Source organism: Carassius gibelio, chromosome A14, assembly GCF_023724105.1.
Source record: "Carassius gibelio isolate Cgi1373 ecotype wild population from Czech Republic chromosome A14, carGib1.2-hapl.c, whole genome shotgun sequence".
NCBI lineage: Eukaryota > Metazoa > Chordata > Actinopteri > Cypriniformes > Cyprinidae > Carassius > Carassius gibelio.
The window spans coordinates 21,676,804-21,698,967 of NC_068384.1; the positions used below are offsets into that span (position 1 = coordinate 21,676,804).

Consider the following 22,164-nt stretch of genomic DNA (forward strand, 5'->3'; position numbering starts at 1 on the left):
GTTCGAAATCCGCGCTTCCTGAGTCTGACGAGCGCTCCCGCTCGCTTCCCCCGTCTGCGCGTCCTGAAACGCTTGATCAGCGCCGCCGCTCCTCCGATAACAACGTTCACTAAAACATCTGAATAATTGAAATCCGGAAAAACATCTTGTGGTGCGTTCTGCCGAATGTTCAGCAGTTCTTCCCTGGTGAAACTGATGGCAGGAATATAACTAAAGACAGGACAAACTAACAAAAACACAAAAACATATGCGGAGCTCGTCACGGAGGCAGCCATCCTGTATCGGCGCCAGAGCAATCGATTGTGAGATAGTTAATTATATATTAAACTTCTTTTGGAAAAAAAATTATATTACTGCTAACATTAATTCTGAACATTGTCTTAGAAAAATATTTAGTCATATGTTGTTTATGTTGTTATTTAACATGTATTGAAATGTATGTGACTCCTGTGTCACGTTGCCTGTTTAGGGTATGAAAAGAGAGTATTGAGTATATTGAGAATATACGTAAAATTACACTAAATTTAAATGGTTCTAATTTAAGAATGTTTTTTTAATATAGACAGTTGGCAGATGGGACCGTAAGACTCAGAACTTTCTGATGATATGCATTTTTTTATAAGATTCAAGAAATTTCATTCGTCTGACACAAAATTATATATAGCATATATAACCAGCAGTGAAATGTGAGTTAGATCCGCTCCATGGAAAGTGCAATTATTAAGAAAACAACACAGATGAAAATATACATAAATATAGCTATGTAAGAATGAAATAAAACAATAAAAATATAAGAAATAAAATATAAAAAATATGTATATTGTAGAATTTAATATAGAACGCAAAATAATGTGCATGAAATTAAACTGTAGTCTTAAATATTAAGATGTACAGGGATGTACAATGTGCGTATGTGCATTATACTGTATTCTTAAATATTAAGATACACAGGAATGAACAAGAAGCAAAGGTGCAAACAGGGATAACGCTGTCAGTGTGTCTATGTGAGGTAGTGAATGATGAATATCTTACTGATAAAGTGTACATTAAGTGGAGGCATGAGGATGTTAAGAGGCTTGTTTTGAGTTTAGGAGCCTGATGGCCTGGGGGAAGAAACTTCTCCTGAGTCCTTCGGTTTTTGCCATCAAGCTACGGAAGCACTTACCAGATGGCAGCAAAGTGAAAAGATGGTTACTGGGGCGGGTTGAGTCTTTGATGATTTTTGCAGCTCTACTTCTGCAGCGTTCGAGGTAGATGTCCTGCAGAGAGGGGAGAGCAGACCCTGAAATGCACTCAGCTAAGCACACATCTCTCTGCAGGGCTTTGCGGTCTTGACTGGAGCTGTTCCCATACCACACTGTGATACACTGAGTCAATACACTTTCTACAGCCCCAGAATAGAAAGTTTTCAGGATTGCTGGTGAGACCCTGAATTCCCTCAGCTGTCACAGATGGTACAGTCTTTGCCTGGCTTTATTAACCTGTGTTAGAAAGTAAAGTTATAAAGTAGTTCAAATAAATTGTGTAATACAAAACCTGACACCACCCACTAGGTGAGGAGCTTGGTGAAAGAAATTAACCTGGCTTACACATAACACACTTCTAATGCTTCCAATATTCAAATATTTAGATTTTTAGGCCGAATTAATTAATTACGGAAACACTTTCCATAACACTCGATGTGCTTGCTACATCATTAGAAGAATGGTATCTATGCTAATATTAGTCTGTTTCTCTCTTATTCCGAGGTCACTGTAGCCACCAGATACAGTCTGTATCCAGGTCAGAGGGTCACTGCAGTCACCCGGATCCAGAACGTATCCAGACCAGATGGTGGATCAGCACCTAGAAAGGACCTCTACAGCCCTGAAAGACAACAGAGACCAGGACAGCTAGAGCCCCGGAAAAATTGTAACCATTCAGTCGTCAGCTACAGTATTGCATCAGACAGTGCACTATAGACCCCCTGAGGAACAGTTCCACTCATTCTCTACTATAGGAGAGGAAGAATTGTATAAACTTGTTAAATCATCTAAACCAGCAACATGTATGTTAGACCCTATACCATATACAAGAAACCGCTGAGCAACAGAGAAGCACAGCAGCTTGTAAAGGTTTTGTCTCATTTTCTCATTAGACTACTGTGTGATCATCATTGCTAGGAAAGTTTTTGCTTTTAAATTGTGTGTGTCTTACCCTGGTAAATATGTGCTGAAAGTGGTGCTTGATTTTGCGTTTGCCTATCGTGGGACTGTCCAGTTTCGATCTGCTAAATAGTGAGGCGTGGCCAGCTGACTTCAATCACAGGTAATCAGGCAAATACAAAAGCGGTAGGTTTCACCGCGGCAGCCCTCATGTGAATCTTCCTCGTGTGAAGACCGATGAGTGTAAAGACCATCAACTCTACCCGCGCGACTCCACCGAGCAAGGACACCAACAGGGGACTTGAGTATTGCTTATCTAGATTATATTGATCATCTAGATTAGATTAATACTAGTATTAATAATACTAAATAGTAATATTAATACTAATACTAATACTAACCAACTAATACTAGCACTTTTCCTTTTCTTGTCTTTTCAAAAAAAAAAAAAAAAAAAACCTGGCTAGGCATTCTATACTAGACTAACTGAGATTTGTCATGGCAGTTGTATAGTGTTGTTGTTCTCTTGTTGACCAGAAGTCATAGATCCTATTATTAATTCCTCATCGTCATTAGGATATGTGCCCAGAACCTTCAAACTGGCTGTTATTAAGCCTCTCATCAATAAAACCACAACTTGACCCCAAAGAACTACTTAATTATAGACATTGTTTACTTTCACACACTGTGAAACGTCACTTCCTGTTTGTTGTCGGCGTCTGTACTGTGTTTGAGCTCCGTCACTATATTCTTTTTATCGACTATTTTTAACTTAAAAATCAATTTCATACACCATCGTTTCCGTTTATATAACGTGTGAATATATCCTCTATTGTATTCTACAACAAAAACAATCAGAGAGTCTCGCTATCACTAGTTTTATTTTGATCTCCCATGTCCGCTATTAGCTTATAGCTTGTTAGCATCAGCAAGTGTGGTTGCTGCTAACTGCACTTATATTGCTAATACTCTATTCACACACATTACCACTGCTGTATTTACTGTTACTTGCTTTAATGGCAGATGAATGTCTATCTTTGATTGCAGGTGGGGACAAGCTCTTCGTGTCAGGACCACTGCCCATGTATCGACGAGGACCCGAAAGGTTCAGTAGACTTTTTGCTTTAAATGAATGGTTGTTGTCATGGTGTAAAGAACAGAAACTGCTATTTGTTAATAACTGGAATCTTTTCTGGGAGCGTCCTTGGCTGTTTCGCGCTGATGGATTGCCACCCAGCCAAATCGGAGCTGAGCTGCTTTCTGACAACATCTCCAGGACACTTCGCTCCATGTGACTAGTAAGACAATTACTAAAGAGTTTTGTTCCACCCGCTTAAATGATAAAAGTACTTGCGCTGTAAAAACTATTAAGACTGTGTCTGTTCCCCGAATAGTGAGGTCAAAATATAAATATAATGTAGGATCTAGAAAAAAATCTTATCGTAATTAAACCAGAAACAAGTAAATGAACAAAAACAATTTTTAAAATTTGGGCTCATAAATATTACACACCCAAAGCAGTTATTGTAAATGAAATGATCACAGTTAAACCTGTAGGGAAGTCGTGGCCTAATGGTTAGAGGGTTGGACTCCCAATCGAAGGGTTGTGGGTTCTAGTCTCGGGCCGGACGGAATTGTGGGTGGGGGGAGTGCATGTAAAGTTCTCTCTCCACCTTCAATACCACGACTTAGGTGCCCTTCAGCAAGACATCGAACCCCCAACTGCTCCCCGGGCGCCGCAGAAAAATGGCTGCCCACTGCTCCGGGTGTGTGTGTGTGTGTGTGTGTGTGTGTGTGTGTGTTCACTGCTCTGTGTGTGTGCATTTCGGATGGGTTAAATGCAGAGCACAAATTCTGAGTATGGGTCACCATACTTGGCTGAATGTCACTTCACTTTCACTTTCAGATAATAGTTTTGATGTACTCTGCTTGACTGAAACCTGGCTAAAACCAAATTATTATTTTGGTCTAAATGAGTCTACTCCACCAAACTACTGTTATAAACATGAGCCCCGTCAGACTGGTCGTGGGGGAGGTGTTGCAACAATATATAGTGATATTCTCAATGTTACCCAGAAAACAGGATACAGGTTTAACTCTTTTTAAAATACTTCTGCTAAATGTTACACTGTCAGACATGCAAAATAAATCTAATATATCTCTCGCTCTGGCTACTGTATATAGACCACCAGGGCCGTATACAGAATTCCTAAAAGAAGTTGCAGATTTCCTCTCAGACCTTCTAGTTACAGTTGATAAGGCTCTAATCATGGGAGATTTTAATATTCACGTTGATAATACAAATGATAAATAAGGACTTGCGTTTACTGACCTAATAAACTCTTTTGGAGTCAAGCAAAATGTCACAGGGCCCACTCATCGTTTTAATCATACACTAGATTTCATTATATGTCATGGAATCGATCTTACTGCTATAGATATTGTACCTCAAAGTGATAATATTACAGACCATTTCCTTGTATCGTGCATGCTGCGTATTACTGATATTAACTTTATGTCTCAGCGTTACCGTCTGGGCAGAACTATTGTTCCAGCCACCAAAGAAAGATTCGCAAATAACCTGCCTGATCTATCTCAACTGCTATTTGTACCCAAAAATACACATGAATTAGACGAAATGACTGACAACATGGGCACTATTTTCTCTAATACATTAGAAACTGTTGCCCCCATCTAATTGAAAAAGGTTAGAGAAAAACGTACTGTGCCATGGTATAACAGTAATACGCACTCTCTCAAGAAAGAAACTCGTAGTCTTGAACGCAAATGGAGAAAAACTAACTTGGAAGTTTTTAGAATTGCATGGAAAAACAGTATGTCCAGCTATAGACAGGCTCTAAAAACTGCTAGGGCAGAGCATAAACACAAACTCATAGAAAATAAGCAAAACAACCCAAGGTTTTTATTTAGCACAGTGGCTAAATTAACAAATTACCAGATGCCTCTTGATTCAAATATTCCACCAACATTAAATATCAATGACTTTATGAATTTCTTCACTGATAAAATAGATAACATTAGAAATACAATAGCGAATGTAGATTCTACAGCGTTTAACTCTTCAGTTTCATCCATCACACCCAAAGATAAACTGCAGTGCTTTACAAATATAGGACAGGAAGAGCTAAATAAACTTATCACTGTATCTAAACCAACAACATGTTTATTAGATCCTGTACCCACTAAATTACTGAAAGAGCTGTTACCTGTAGCCGAAGAACCGCTTCTCAATATCATTAACTCCTCGTTATCTTTAGGTCACGTCCCAAAACCATTCAAGCTGGCTGTTATCAAGCCTCTTAAGAAACCAAAACTAGATCCTAGTGTATTGGCAAATTATAGGCCTATTTCAAATCTTCCATTTATGTCTAAAATTTTACAAAAAGTTGTCTGCTAAATTGAGCACCTTCCTGCATAAAAATGATCTGTATGAAGAATTTCAGTCAGGTTTCAGGCCCCTCTTAGTGCTGCGTTCGACACCATAGATCATGACATACTCATAGATTACAAAACTATACAGGTATTCAAGGGCAGGCTCTAAGATGGTTTAGATCCTACCTGTCCGATCGCTACCATTTTGTTTACTTAAATGGGGTGTGATCTCATTTATCATCAGTAAAATATGGAGTGCCACAAGGATCTGTCCTAGGTCCCCTTAAATTTTCAATAAACATGTTATCCCTTTATTACTAGAAAATACGGATAAAATAACTTCTCAATTAACTTAGCTAACAGAGTGTGTTAAAAATGTAAAAGACTGGATGATAAATAATTTTCTCCAATTAAATTCGGATAAGACAGAGATATTAATTATTGGACCAAAAAACACTACACAGAATCTTGTAGATTACAATCTGCATCTAGACGAATGTACTGTTACTTCCTCTACAGTCAGAAATCTGGGTGTTATATTAGACAGCAACTTGTCTTTTGAAAATCATATTTCCAATGTTGCAAAAACTGCATTCTTCCATCTTAGAAACATTGCCAAGCTACGAAACATGTTATCTGTTTCTGATGCAGAAAAGCTAGTTCATGCGTTTATGACCTCTAGACTGGACTATTGTAATGCACTTCTAGGTGGTTGTCCTGAAAGAGTGAGAGTGAAACCGATGTTTAGAAACCGGGTCCCAGAGTGGATATATTTGAAAACGCCGCCTTAGCGTTTCGTCCAGACGGCGAATCCGTACATTTTCTGAAAATATGGCATCACTAGCCCACGTCTCGCCCCTAATCAAACACCACTACATCACGTAACAGCAACAAAAACATGACCAAACACTGAACGCTAACATTAACACGGATTAATAAATGTATTGTTACATGTTCGCTTGTGTCCCACACGTAAGGTTTATCAGCAAATACATGTCTTCTCCGTTTTAAGTGTATCTATGTGGCAGAATTAAAGTGCCACATGCTGGTCTGGCATGTATACTACATTGGTTTCGTGTGGACGTGGATATTTCTTGAGACGAGTCGGTTATGCATAGAAATATAGCGGAGTAAAGAGTACAATATTTGCCTCTCAAATGTACTTGAGTAAAGTCATGAGTACTCCCCAAAAATGATACTCGAGTAAAGTACAGATCCCTAAAAATTGTACTTAAGTACTGTACTCAAGTAAATGTACTCCGTTACTGTCCGGCTCTGTATATCATGCTAATATACTGCCATAGTTAAATTCCATAACATGCCAATTACATGTGATACCAATTTAACATGTTTGCACATACATAAGTTCTTGCATATTTTTTTCCCGTTAATTCTTAGTTTTTGCCTTGATAATAGAAAATATGAGCTAGGCATCATTTATGACTACAAAATTACCAGATCCTAACATTAGCTATATGGAAGACATATCTTGTATGTATAGGGCTTATATGTGGATATGAAGAAGCAATACAGGAGACCTATATTTCCTGTACCTATATATCTCAATTTTGCCTATATGTCCACACACACTTATATATTTTGCATATATATTATCATAAATGTGCATATATGCAGCATATATGTGCATATACACTGCATATAGGTTTCATATATGCGCATATATCCACATATAGGTTATTTCCATGTGGGCAGGGAGCAACAAACAGCCCACCCAGATGACTTTTTCATCATTGCCGGGGATTTCAACCATGCAAACTTGAAAACCAAGTTTCACCAACAAGTATGTCATTTTTGCCACAAGAGGAGATAATATGCTGGATTTATTTTAAACAAAAAGGTCTGTGGCTCACACGAAGCCATCAACTGCCCCCACCTGGGTCTATCTGACCACCTCTGCATGCTGGTCTTCCTAGCATCAAGACTGCTGCTAAAATGGTCCAGGCCAGTAAGCAGGACCATCAAAGTCTGGAATAGAAGGAGCCACTTCAGACCTACAAGAGTGCATTGAGAGCACTGACTGGAACATTCTCAGGGAAGCTGCTATGATCAATCCATGTCCATTCCTAAGGAGCAGGTGTTCTTTTCTGGCTTCAGCTGATGTAAGGAGAATGCCATCTAGAATGAGTCCACAGAAAGCTACAGGGTGAGACAACATTTCAGGAAGAGTGCTCAAGGACTCAATGTTGTTTTCGTCAACGATGACAATAACAAAATGATTTCGTTGATGCGCCTTTTTTATGACGATAACGTGACGATGACTTGCTAAAAATGGCTTTAATGTGACTAAAACATGACGAGACATTTTCGAGTTTTCGTTGACGAGACGGAACGAAAATAATTATAAGTCTGACGCAGCACACTGTGACTCCATGTTGCTTTGAGCACATCATTCTGCACCCGCGATGTGTATACGCGCTTTGTGCGCTCTGTTTTGAAGCGTTTCATATTATCACAGGTTTGCACACTGAAAGATTATTAAAAGCCTATATTTTTATACCTAGCCTACACAATACATTTAAAATGAGCATAATTTAATCGTATATTATTTGTGTGTAGTGTAGGCTATATAAATGCATACACTTCTTAGCTCTTGACATTCATATATAAATATAAAATTGTGATATTTGCTGCGGGGTGAGGGCTTCGATAACTCTCTTTTTTGTGTTTGCATCCCTGAATGTTTGTGTCACTTTTATTAGACAGGGTTGTATGATGTTTGTGTTTACAAATAATATGCATCTGGTTGTTGCACTGGCAGACAAGTTGAAGCACAAGTTGTAGAGCATAAGTATGTGTTCCTCAATAGCTTATATTTTGGGCATGTTGTTCATGTAGCAATTTCTCAAATAAAGCCACAATTGCCAAAGTAAGAATGTTTTTATTCCTGGCTTTTTAGTTTTTTACTAAAATTGACTAAAACTTGACTAAAACCTTTTTGCGTTTTCGTCGACTAAAACTTGACTAAAACTATGAAGTTTATAAGTGACTACAATGTGACTAAAACTAAAAAGCATTTTCGTCCAAAAGACTAAGACTAAGACTAAAACTAAAAGGGCTGCCAAAAACAACACTGCAGTCTTCAATGTCTTCACTGACATCTTCAACATCTCCCTGAGCCAGGCCGTGGTCCCTGCGTGTTTCAACAAGAAACCACTTTGCCCTCTTCACTAGACCCTCTACAATTTGCATATCGCCCCAACCATTCTACAAATCTCCTACACACTGCACTCTTGTCGTATCACATCTGGATACAAATGACTCATATGTCAGAATGCTGTTCATTGAGCTCTTCAGCTCAGCATTCAATACAATCATTCCACAACAACTATTGAGTAAACTCTACTGGGTCTCACCATGCCACTCTGCAACTGGATTCAACATTTTCTGACAATAAGTGTGCATGGGTGGCAGAACATCAGGCACCATCAAATTTAGCACAAGTACCCTCAAGGCTGTGTTTTCTGTCCACTGTTGTTCGGGCTGCTCACACACGACTCCACAGTAGAGGTCTTCACAGTGCACACGAGACCCGTCGACCCCGGACCCGACCCGGGACCCGTACGGGTTCGGGTCTATATTTTAAATCATCAGCCGGGTCCGGGTCGGGTCCGAATCTATTACCTCGGGTCCCGGGTCTGTTTAACATTGTGTGTAATACCCGTGCGATCGCCGATCGGAGTCATCGGACTCGGAGAACATCCGGCCGTTATCAAAGACTGCTTGTGTTTTTTGTAACTTGCAACTTGTAAAATTAGGAAAAGAAAAGAGTGAGCCAAAAACAGTGATCTCTCTCTCTCTCTCTCTCGCTCGCAGACTCAAGAGTTAATACAAGTGCACACACGGTAATGCTTGCAGACTTGACACACTCATGTTTAATATATTTCAAATCAGCAACCCAATCTGAGGTGAACTGTCACATGAATGTTTTCTATTACGCTCAAATTGCGTTAAGGCATTTTAGGTTGATAAAGCTAGCACGCATGTGCAGTCATGTTTCTATGGCAAGCAGTGAGGGACACTTCGACCGCCAAAATGCGTTTTACATTTTCTCCCATTTTTATAATATTATAAATGAACCGTTTAATCTTAAAGTTTTAGTGGTTCAGATTCAGACTCGATGCTGAGCAGAGAGCACAGACAGAGATCAGATGATAGTAAATAAATAATGTCAGGGGCCATGGCATTGCACGAGCGATCGTTATTGTAGTTCAAAAGGCAAACTGTGTAAGTTATTATGCGAATTAACTCGAGTCAGAATGTACATGTGCACAGTAGCATTTGTCATCCGTCACCGTGACATCAAGTGGACTTTTGAAGCTGAAATAATGAGTGGATTCAGCTTGGACTTGGAATAACGAGAGGAATAACATGAATAACTTTGTTGACGGAGGATTGTAATGCATCACAGGCAGTCAGGTACAAGGAAGAGAGACCACGGCTCTTTAAATTAGGTAAGACAAAAAGCTGTATTCTTCGCAACAGGTTTATTGACTTGTAATAGCAATTTAAGGTGGAATATGTCAACGTCGGGTCCAGTCGGGTCTGTGTCTTCCTGGCGGGTTCGGGTCCAGATTTCAAGAAATATACGGGTCTGGGTCGGGTCCGGGTAGGCATTTCTCGGATCTACACGGGTCCGGGTCCAGCTTTTGAAATAATAGACGGGTCCGGGTCGGTTCGGTGTAGTACATTACGGGTCTCTGTCGGGTTCGGGCAAGAATTTTTGGACCCGTGAAGACCTCTACTCCACAGTCAAGTCAGAATCCAACCTCGTTGTCAAGTTTGCTGATAACACGACAGTAGTGTCAAGCCAAGTCAAGTCACCTTTATTTATATTTTTTACAAAAAAGATTGCATCAAAGAAACCGAACAACATTAATTAGGAAAACTGTGTCAATAATGCAAAATGACAGTTAAAGGCAGTTCATCATTGAATTCAGTGATGTCATCATTTAGCTCAGTTCAGTTTAACCCAGCAGTTCAATTCCAGGTTGCAGCAAAGTCAGATTGTGCAGAAGAATCATCTGTTTCCTGTGGTCTTGTCCTATTGACAAGGTATTTACAGGGGATCTGTATCTGGGGCTCTAGTTGTCCTGGTCTCCGCTGTCTTTCAGGGCTGTAGAGGTCTTTTATAGGTGCTGATCCACCATCTGGTCTGGATACGTACTGGATCCGGGCGACTGCAGTGACCCTCTGATCTGGATCCGGTGACCACGGAATAAGAGAGAAACAGACTAATATTAGCGTAGATGCCATTCTTCTAATGATGTAGAAAGTACATAGGGTGTTGTGGGAAGTGTTCCCAGTTCCGGTTTACCTAATTAATGCAGCCCTAAAAATCCTTTAATGTATTTGGATATTAGAAGCACATGTGTAAAGCATATTTTACATGTGTAAACCAGGTTAAAGAGATGGGTCTTTAATCTAGATTTAAACTGCATACACACATTTAAACATTTAAATTATACACGTGTGTATACTTGTTTTGTCAGTGTCACCTGTATGTCTCAAACACTGTCGGGCCTCACATGGCTTATCTGGCTGCGGGCTGATGACTGTAACGGTTCAGCCCATAATGAGCACATGCAGGTGCTCCTCCTCCTCGTCCATTTACAGGGCAACGCTGGTGTAAAGCTCGGGATGCTCATCACACAGCTTTTAAATATAAAATGCGTTCGACTTTATGCAGCACTGAGCAAACCGATCGCAATCTGACTTGAAGTAGTGCATGCTGGTTAGAAATTTTGTCAGACTTGAGATGGTGCCACATGACTGTTATGTACCATGGCCGGGAAGTGCAAAACAACATTACAAAGTGTGAAACACTTTTACAAAGCTCGAGACAAATTTACATGTTGAATTTTTTTTTACCAATCATAAAACACAATTACATGGGGAAAACATTTTTACCAAGGACGAAACTAATTGACATTTTAGAAAAAAAATTTACAAGACGCAAAACAAATTTACAATGACAGATTCTTCACGGAAAGGGAACATACCACACGTTCACGAAGTGACGCGGTGAAAGGTGTTGTTGTTGTTAATGAGTGCGGTAAATTCGTGTTGTGGAGGGATAAAGTGATTTTTGGTGATCGAGCATGGCCCGAGGGATGTTTTGCCCGTTTTGTGGAAAAAACATGACTAGCTTAACGCGGTTTTGCTTTGCGTGTGGTCGGTGTTTGGAGTTCCTAAAGGACGCAGAACAGACGGAAACACCGGGACGTCTCGACAGCCGGACAGTGCTAAGCAAAGTAAGTTATTTGTTTTTGTTTTTTAGTGTAGCAAAATGCTAGTTATCTGAGGCAATGTGAATAAAAATCAGTAATGCTAATAATGATTTTTTTTTAGATGTTTGGAAACGGAACTCTGTCAATTTCAGCAGAACAACCATGGAGTACAGGAGCTCGAAGTCAAAAGAACGGCAGTCTTTTAACTATGGGCCAAAAGGAAGATTTATTTAACCAGGAAAGTACTCGTTGAGATTAAAAATCTCTTTTTCAAGAGTGTCCTGGCCAAGATAGGCAGCAGTACAACCATACATACAACCCAGAACACACAATAACATAAGACAACTAAAATAGCAGATACAACAACCACAAATCCTTAGCATATCATGCAGAACAACTACAGCCAGATGTGGCTGTTTCCAAGTCAGTTAATATCCTCTTAAAAGTAACCAATGAGACAAGCTTATTAACTTTCACATTTTTCTGTAACATTTTTCCATGCAAAAGGAGCAGCAAAGTTAAACGCCTTTTTCCCCAGCTCAGTTCTAACACTTGGTACAGACAAAAGAACAAGATCCTGGGACCGAAGATTGTAAGTCCCTATATCTTTTACACTGATGTAGGTCAGAAGGTAAGGATGGAAGAAGACCTAAAATAGCCTTATATATAAAAACATACCAGTGTTGAAGTCTCCGTGTTGACAGAGAAGACCATCCAACACGTTCATACAGTTCACAGTGGTGAGTGAGGACTTTAAGACCAGTGATGAACCTCAAAGCTCCATGGTATATAGTATCCAGTGCATGTAAACTTTGAGACGAAGCGTGCATATATAAAACATCACCATAGTCAATAATAGACATAAAAGTACCAGCAACTAACCTCTTTTTAGATTCGAATGAGAGACAGGATTTGATTCTGAAATAAAACCCTAGTTTAAGTTTTAATCTTTTTGCCAGCTGCTGAATATGTGAAGTAAAAGAAAGAGATTCATCTATTAAAATACCGAGATATCTGTATTTAGAAACACATTCAATCTTCTTACCCTGAGAAGTAATGATTGAAGGCAGATTTAATTTAGAATTTGAATTTGAAAAAAGCATTACTTTTGTTTTTTCAGCATTTAAAACAAGTTTCATATCATAAATGTTTTTTTGAAGCATATTAAAATCAAATTGTAATTGGGAGAGGGCTTGGACTGCTGTAGGTGCTGAGCAATACAGTACAGTGTCATCTGCATAAAAATTAAAATTTCCTTTCACTATGTTATGATTCATGTCATTTATATATAGAATGAAAAGCAGTGGACCCAGCACTGATCCCTGTGGCACGCCTTTTGTTATTTTGAGATAGCTAGAGGTATTTCCCTCTGCCTGCACACACTGAGTTCTGTCTGTAAGGTAATTACCAAACCAACTTACAGTTTGTTCAGAAAGTCCTGCCCTCCACAGTCTGTGCTTAAGCACTGTGTGGTCCACTGTATCAAAAGCCTTAGAAAGGTCAATAAAAAGGGCTGCACAATGCTGCTTTTTATCTATGGATTCAATGAAGTCATTTAAAACCTTAAGAGCTGCAGATGTTGTACTATGCCTTTTTCTAAAACCGGATTGAAAGTCAGATAGAACATTTTTACTGTCTAAAAAAATTCTTTAATTGATCACTGACAAGAGACTCTAAAACCTTGGCCAGGACAGAAAATTTAGAAATCGGTCTATAGTTATTTAAAATAGCAGGGTCACCCCCTTTTAACAGGGGAACCACAAAAGCTGTTTTCCAGATGGACGGAATGAAATTTGTGTTCAAGCACCGATTAAAAATATTAGTTAAAGGCATTGAAATAATATTAGCTGCTAACTTTAAAAAGTGAGGATCCAATTTGTCAGGGCCTGCAGATTTTGTTGTGTCCAAGTGTTTGAGGGCTTTATCTACGTCTGAAACTGCAATAGGACTAAAACTAAAACACTGAGTAGAAGGTTCGGAACCAACAGTCTCCTCTATAGGGGAACACTTATGTTGAGTATTTAGTGACTCAAATAAAAATCCGGAGGCTATAAAATGTTCATTGAAACAATCAAGAATTTTGGTTTTGTCAGTAATTGTTTTAGAGTCTATCACAACTCTTGAAGGAAGCTCCTGACCTTTACTGTTTTCTGATAGTGATTTGATAGTTTTCCAAAATTTTGATGGGTTATTCAGGTTATGAGTAGTTTGAGAAAGAAAATAATCGGCCTTGGCTTTTCAAATTTTGAGAGTACATGCATTGCGCAGCTGCCTAAAAACCAGCCAGTCAGAGTTCTCATTAGATTTTCTGGCTTTTGCCCATGCCACATTGCGGTCATGGAGGATCTTTGCTAAATCCAGAGAAAACCAAGCATTGTTTCGGCCTTTAACTCTGTATTTCTTTAAAGGAGCGTGCTTATTAATTATATTTACAAAGCCTTCATGAAAGAGATTCCAGGCACTATCAACATCTGCACTGTTATAAATTTTTTCCCAGTCAAAATTAGATAAATCATGAAGAAAGTCTTGTTCTGAGAAGTGCTTCATATTACGCTTGACTATAATACATGGTTTGGTTTTTGATATTTTAGTATTTCTAACTGTAGCTATGACACAGTGGTCACTGATGTCGTTTGCAAATATGGAAGCAGTTGAATACTTATGAGGAACGTTAGTTAAAATTACATCTAATAGAGATGATTTTTCCGGGTTTTTAAAATTTGGCCGTGTGGGACTGTCAAGAATCTGGAAGAGATTTAGTGAATCACAATTAGCTCTGAAGTCATCAGATATTGGTTGTAACCAATTCCAATTAAGGTCTCCGAAGGCTACTAATTCCTTGGAGTTAAAATCCGAAAGGAGTTGCATTAAGGAGGGCAGAGCGCCATTAACAGCTGAAGTAGTCCTGTAACAACCAATGACCATTATACGATATATATTTCATTTAACTCTCAAAATTGTGATAAAACCACAAGCAGATATTTCACTCCTTATACACATTATGCATTTATATTGCTGTTTTGGAAATGTATTATCACTTTTGTTCACCTGGAAATAAAGCAAGATCGCACATGAGCTCAACGTTGCTACAGGCTGTTTCTGTAACTGACTGAGGTGCCTCCTCACTCCCTAACTAAAGGACCCACAGCTGCTTGGGTGAGCTTTACTTAATTCACCTGCAAGAGCTTATTGGTGTGTCCTAAAAACATAACAATAAGATCTTGCAGGTGAATAAACACAAATGACAAATTAACCAAACCTTAAAAAAAAAAAACAGAAAAAAAAACGAGAATGAAGTGGGGGAGATGTAATGAGAGACTATATATATATATATATATATATATATATATATATATATATATATATATATATATATATATATATGCCCACAAATATTGGCACCCTTGGCAAATATGATCAAATAAGGCTGTGAAAATTAATCTGCATTGTTAATCCTTTTGATGTTTTATTTGAAAAATTCACAAAAATGTATCCTTTCATTGTATAATAAGAATTTAAAATGGGGGAAAATTATGAAATAAATGTTTTTCTCTAATACACACTGGCCACAATTAAGGACACCCTTTTATTGAATTATTTTTTTAAACCTCCATTTGCCAGTTTAACAGCTCAAAACTGTCTCCTATAATGTCTGATGAGGTTAGAGAACACCTGACAAGAGATCAGAGACCATTCCTTCATCCAGAATCACTCCAGACCCTTCAGATTCCCAGCTTCTCCTCTTCAGTTCACTCCTCTCATTTTCTGTATGGTTCAGGTCAGGACTGGAATGGCTATAGCAGAAGCTTGGTTTTGAGCTCAGTGACCCATTTCAGTGTTGTTTTTGAGGTTTGTGTTTGGGTTATTGTACAGTTGAATGATCCAAACATGGCCCATTATACGATTTCTAACAGAGTCAGTCACTTACTGATTTCTTATCTGTTGGTATTTAATAGAATCCATGATGCCATGTGTCTAAACAAGATGTCCAGGACCTCCAGCAGAAATATAGGCCCACAACATCAAAAATAAAGCTGTATATTTCATTGTACACATGGGGTACTTTTTATCCCTGTTTTCACCAAACACATCTTGAGTGTTTACTGCTAAAAAGATCATTTTTAGTTTCATCTGATCATAGAAGCCAGCCCTATTTGAAGTTCCAGTCGTGTCTGATAACTGAATATGCTTTAGTTTGTTTTTGGATGAGCTAGGATAATTTTTCTTGAAACCCTCCCAAACAACATGTGGTGATGTGGGTTCTGTTTGACAATTTTTTAAAGGTTTTCTGAACCAGAAACTCAACTATTTTCTGCAATTCTCCAGCTGGGATCCTTGGAGAGTCTTTAGCCACTCAAACTATCCTTCTCATCGCACATTAGGACGATATAGACACATGACCTCTTCCAGGCAGTTTTGTAACATTTTCTGTTGATTGGAAATTCTTAATTATTGTCCTGATGATGGAAATGGGAATTGTCACTGCTCTAGCTCTTTTCTTAAAGCCACTTCACCAATTTGTGAAGCTCAATCATCTTTTGCTTCTTTGGTTTTTGATTAAGGGCATGTGGGCTTTGTTTTCCCTCCACTTTATATTTCTGTGAAACAGGAAGCAATGGCTGGATAATTTCATGTTTATAATCATGCTGGAGTGCTCAAACCTTTCAATATGAATGGGAATATACTTCAGAGATATTTTACTCATAAGAATTTCTAGGGGTGCCAATAATAGTGTCCAACGAGTATTTGAGAAAAACATTAATTTCATAATGATATTTCCCCTCCGTTTTAAATTCTTATTATCCAATGAAAGGATACATTCTTGTGAATTTTTTAAATAAAAAATCAAAAGGATTAACAATGCAGATGAATTTTCACAGCCTTATTTGATCATATTTGCCAAGGATGCCAATATTTGTGGGCATGACTGTGTGTGTGTGTGTGTGTGTATGTATGCATGTATGTATATATATATACATTTGACGTTGACGAATGCTAGATACCAAATTCCATGAGAGTCCTTTTAAATAAACGATTTATAAGTTGTTGATGTGATCAGAGAATTCGCTCTGATGAACTTCAAACAGGAAATACTGTATGTGTAATGTGATTTATAAAATTATAATCTTTTTTTTATATATAAATCTTTGTTACCTATAATGCAGCCTTTTACTCAAAACTATATTATAGCCTTATCATGGAGCTAATAATTTTTATGTTTTATCATGTTTCAGAGATGCACCAGGACATCCATCAACAATTCAGCCAGGACAGGTAATAAGGCAGACTGGCACCAAGACATTTCTTGCTTTCAGTGTTGTATATATATATATATATATATATATATATATATATATATATATATATATATATATATATATATATATATATATATAGTTATGTCTGATGCTGAGGATGAGGATCTGGATCCACCTGAAAAAATTCCAGAAAAAACTTCTTGCTACAGGTAAATAATAATAAATTAAAAAAAAACTTTATTTAACTGATCTCACGGGGAGTACATTTTTGTTTGTAAGATGTTTTAACATGAAAATGATAATTTCTCAACAGTAAAGTTGAGAACAGACACAGACCTGTTTTCACCAAATGTTGAGCAAGAGGACGAAGAGCTGGTTGCTGTCAATGTGCAGAATTTCCAACACACAACAATGTAATATGACAGCTTTTGACTATAGCACTCCTGTTTTTTCACTGTACTATAGTTCTGGTATATCTGGAATATCAACAAATTAAGTCACTTTTTGTTTTACAGGGAGGAGACAGACATTACATTATCTGACATCATAGCAAACCTGTCACTTCCTATTGATCATAAAAGAGTCAGCCGGTTCAACATCTCAAGGGCAAATGTTTGGGATGGGGCAGTCAGAGGTTTCAAGCGTGCAACATATTCAGAAACGTGTGACATGCTGGTCAAATTTACTGATGATACTGGTGTTCTGGAAGAGGGAATTGACACTGGTGGTCCAAGACAAGAGTTTTTAACTCTACTAATGAAACATCTAAAAGACCGGCCCATTTTTGATGGACCAGAAGGACATCGATTCTTGGTCTACAATGCAAAGGGTATGCATATTTGTTAGATGTGTATTATGGGCTACTAATGGTTTGTTAATGATCATTGACCATATATATCACATGACAAATGTTTGGATATTACATTATATAATGCATTGTTTGTTTTAATTTTGCAATATGAATTAATTCATAGCTGTTAGGGAGGATGAATACTACCTGGCAGGAAAGATGATTGCGGTGTCAGTTGTGCATGGAGGTCCAGGACCCCATTTCCTGTCGAAAGATCTTGTACATTATCTTGCAGGCCAGCCTTCATTTAAAGCACCAGTTAATGAAATAACTGATGAAGAAATAGGAAACCTTTGCAAGAGGTGAGAATAGCATAAGACTACGGGATGGTAGGGCAGAGTTTTACATAGTTCCTGCAGTGTTTTGAGACAGCGTTTACTTCCTATATCCAGTACAGAATTTTTTCATTTATGCATTTTTGATGGTGTAAGATTACACTATACTGTGTATGTATCTCACAAAAAACATAGGCAAAGAGATAGTGCTAACAGTTACTAAATGGGGTGTTTTGCCCCTTTTCATCTTTTCAGATTGAGAATGCTGCTTCATTGGATGCTCTGCACGAATGTATGATGAGACACAGTACAATGTTACAGACAGCAGGTTGTCTGAGACATTTGGCTACTGTAGAAAAAAAGAGAGGAATTGTTTCAGACTACCTCCAGTGGTATATTATTGACCGCAACTCATCTGATTGTGAAGGTTAGTTAGTTTTTGTTTTTTATAACTAGTTAAGAAAACATATGGCAATCAAAGCTGCAAGCAGCATTTATCGGGGTTCAAGCATTGCCAGCCCTTAAGCACATAAGCATCAAAAGACATTAAGTTTTATTTAGCAATAATGTAACCACCTTAATCACAGAGGGAAAAGGCCATTACAGGCAATTTACCATAGCCATTTGAAAGTTGACGATGATTGATAAATTTGGCATGCTTTAGAATTTTATGTCTCATATGCTCACCAATTTTGGTGAAATTCTTAGTTTTAGTTTAGGATTTATAGGCTTTTGAGTGTTTTGCCATGCCAATTTTCTAAATGACCCTGTTATGGCTACCCAAATGGTAAAGTTTTTTTTTTTTTTTTTTTTTTGATAATTATTGAGCTAGAGAGTCCAGAGAATTGTACTGCACTGGTTTGGTTGCGATTGAGCTAAAAATCAACGACTAGTTCGTGCAAGTAGGTTTCTAAGATGATAGCAAATTTTTGGTGGACAATTTGATTGACAGCAGTAGTTCTTGAGGCAAAGTTGTTCAGTATGAGGATATCTATCAAATGATATGCATCATGTGATAACAAAACTGTAAAACTTATAATAATAATAAAAATCAGTACAATTACAATAGGGTTTCAGCTCTTTGAGCTTGAACCCCTAATTATGTATCTGATTTGTTTTTCTTTGCAAAAGGCCAGGCTGCTGTGTCTGTGGAAGATGTTTTGATGTTTGCAACTGGGCTGTCTTCACTTCCCCCATCTGGCTTGGAACTGCTGCCACAAATAGAGTTCCTGGATGACTCTGCTTTCCCAATAGCAAATACATGTTCAAACTCCTTGAAATTACCACTCCTAGACTCATACACTTTGTTTAAGTCACAAATGGACTTTGGAATTCAAAATAGTCCAGGATTTGGCTGTTTTTAAGCTAAATAGATGACCCCTAGAGTTAAGACTCTGTTAACGTTGTTGTTAAAGGCACTCCTACAAGTGCAGTTGCCACAATTGTTTTTTATAATGTAATAGTATGTGAGCATGTTTTTTTTTAACCGTTAACATTTTGAAAATGTTTTAGATTTGTGACTCTCAAACTGGGATCCCTTTGTGAATCATTGTTTTAGATAAAGAAACAAGTAGTTCAAGAAGTTTTGTTTTCTATACTACAATTTAATAAATACTTATTTTTGATTAATTTACATCACACTTAAAAACAATTAAGCTGTGGGTGACAGATTCATCGACATTGTGTTTAGACAGACAGCAGTATTCCACCACTACAAAAAAAAAACTCCCTTTTTGATAATTTCATCGCTGAGCCATTTCTTTTAGTTTCATGTATAGTTCTGATGCAGACTCCCAGTTCTCTGGCTTCTGTAACTGATTGTGGTCCATGGCAAAGTCCAAGTACTCCTGCATGTTAGGGTCCCCACAAGGAGTCATTGACAGGCTAGCCTTTAGGAAGGGCATCTAGTTCAGCCTGTTCGATTTGAAATCCACAGTCTCTGGAGCCAAACCTATGTTAAATAGAAAACATAAGCATTTCTTTTCATGTAAACTAAAACGTTAGAATAATACTTTTGTCCATTTATAATCAATGTATTATCTGTGTGGTAAGTAGTAGAGTTCATTGGGCACTCCTCCTGGACATGCTGCTGTTCTGGAAGGGCGAATCCTGTGACTGTTCTACAGTCTCACACACTCATCCAAGTCCTTCTGAATAACGTCACCAAAGCAGTATCTCAATAGGCACTGATGCTCATGACTCCCTTTGAAGTATTCAGCTTCTCTAAGGTCTGCAAATAACTCCATCCAGAACTGAGACCTATTGAAATTTATACAAATTGCAGTTATACTTGTAACAATATACACATATATTTGAATAATAAAATCAAAGATTAGTCGAAATCAAATTTATGGTCTGCATCTTTTGGTCATTCGATTTTTTTTTTTCCATCACTCGTTCGAATGACCAAAAGATGCAATGACCCTTTATGAAGACCACTTACCTTCCCTTTCTAAATATAGACCACCAGGACTCAATACGCTGGTTATTTATAGATGAGCCGTACATGTGGCTGGACGCGCCACAGTAGTAGTCACTGGGATGGTGGCGTAGCGTACATTGAATTGCAGCCATCATGCCGTTCTCAGTGCCGCAATCAGTCCTCAGTCTCATGGGGATGACACCGAGGTTTTGCACACATGACATGAAAAAGTGAGAAATCACTGTTGGGTTCTTGTTTGTTGGTCCACATTCAAGCCACAGTACTTTACGTGAAAATCCATCTATGCATCCCGATATGGCCAAACCGAATGGCTTAAGTTTATCATAACCATCTGCGTGCCACATATAGTTAGGTCCCATTGGGTGGTAAGTTCTTCTTGTAAACCTTCTGCATGTTCTGCTCTCAAACCCTCGAGGATTAAGCTCGAGCATATTCATCACATCATCCCTCTTCACTTGAAAATTTTACTTTTGTTTAAGTACCTGCCACATCGTGTGGTAGCCAAATAGTTGTCCCGGTTCACGAAGCTCCAATCTGATAGCGTTACTCACGGAGTTTAGAGAGGAATAAGACTTTCTGCGGTACAACCCGGCTTCGTTCAGTTTACTTTTAAGAGTCCTCAAGCTGATGTTTACACCGTGTAGACTGTCCACGATTACAGCGTACGAGTGGCCCTCGTTAAAATATTGAACAGATTGATGCAGTATGTCTGGTATTTCCGTCTGGTCCGCGTCCTTTAGGAACTCCAAACACCGACCACACGCAAAGCAAAACCGCGTTAAGCTGCTCATTTGTTTGCCACAAAATGGGCAAAACATCCATCGTTTGCAGTCCATGCTAGATCACCACAAACTTTAAGCCATTTACTCCACAACACGAATTTTCCGCGCTCATTAACAACAACAACACCTTTCACCGTGTCACTTCTGGTGTGTGGTACATTCCCTTTCCGTGAAGAATCTGTCATTGTAAATTTGTTTCGGGACTGGTAAAAGTGTTTTCCCCATGTAATTGTGTTTTATGATTGGTAAAAATGTTTTCCAAAATGTAAATTTGTCTCGAGCTTTGTAAAAATGTTTCACACTTTGTAATGTTGTTTTGCACTTCCTGGCCACCGTAGTTATGTGTGGCATCAAAGTACCACGAGAGTGTTTTGAGAGCAGCCGGCTAACTCCGCCGCCATAATTTCTCCAGAGTGACTGATGATCGGTGTATTTGATTTGAGGCACGGCTACAGGCAATCCGGGAGAGCAGCTTGCAGTTGGGGGGCGGAGTTGAAAACAGACAAGTCAAGCCAGACATCTTCAGCTTCCTTTAGTGACACTCATGTGGTGTTTGCATACTTTATCACAGATTAATTTAATTAAATGCAATATTTGTAAAATACACAGACGTTTTAGGAACGTTTTTACATACTGCTTAATACAGCGCCATATTTTCAAGAATAAAGTTCAACGTAATCATATACTATTTTAAATACTAATACAGTGGGCTATATATGCTTTTACCTCTGTTGTATGATAAATGTGACTCAATACAACAGTGCAACTACA

General features: G+C 38.2%; 1 protein-coding gene and 1 pseudogene across 2 annotated transcripts in view; both read left to right on the forward strand.

The window, feature by feature from the left end:
- Positions 1–22,164, forward strand: part of LOC128026848 (myosin heavy chain, fast skeletal muscle-like) — a 250,397-nt pseudogene that overhangs the window by 89,343 nt on the left and 138,890 nt on the right.
- Positions 3,183–22,164, forward strand: part of LOC128026847 (G2/M phase-specific E3 ubiquitin-protein ligase-like) — a 29,897-nt gene continuing 10,915 nt past the window's right edge. The window contains exons 1-7 of one of the 2 annotated variants that reach the window (XM_052614087.1): positions 3,183–3,442; positions 17,020–17,059; positions 17,183–17,252; positions 17,357–17,456; positions 17,559–17,872; positions 18,018–18,195; positions 18,424–18,595. In XM_052614087.1, coding sequence (XP_052470047.1) covers positions 17,192–17,252; positions 17,357–17,456; positions 17,559–17,872; positions 18,018–18,195; positions 18,424–18,466 — 696 coding nt within the window. In that variant the 5' untranslated portion in view covers positions 3,183–3,442; positions 17,020–17,059; positions 17,183–17,191 and the 3' untranslated portion in view covers positions 18,467–18,595. Of the gene's footprint in view, positions 3,443–17,019; positions 17,060–17,159; positions 17,253–17,356; positions 17,457–17,558; positions 17,873–18,017; positions 18,196–18,423; positions 18,596–22,164 lie in introns of those variants that run through there. The other variant, XM_052614088.1, reaches the window with a different exon arrangement.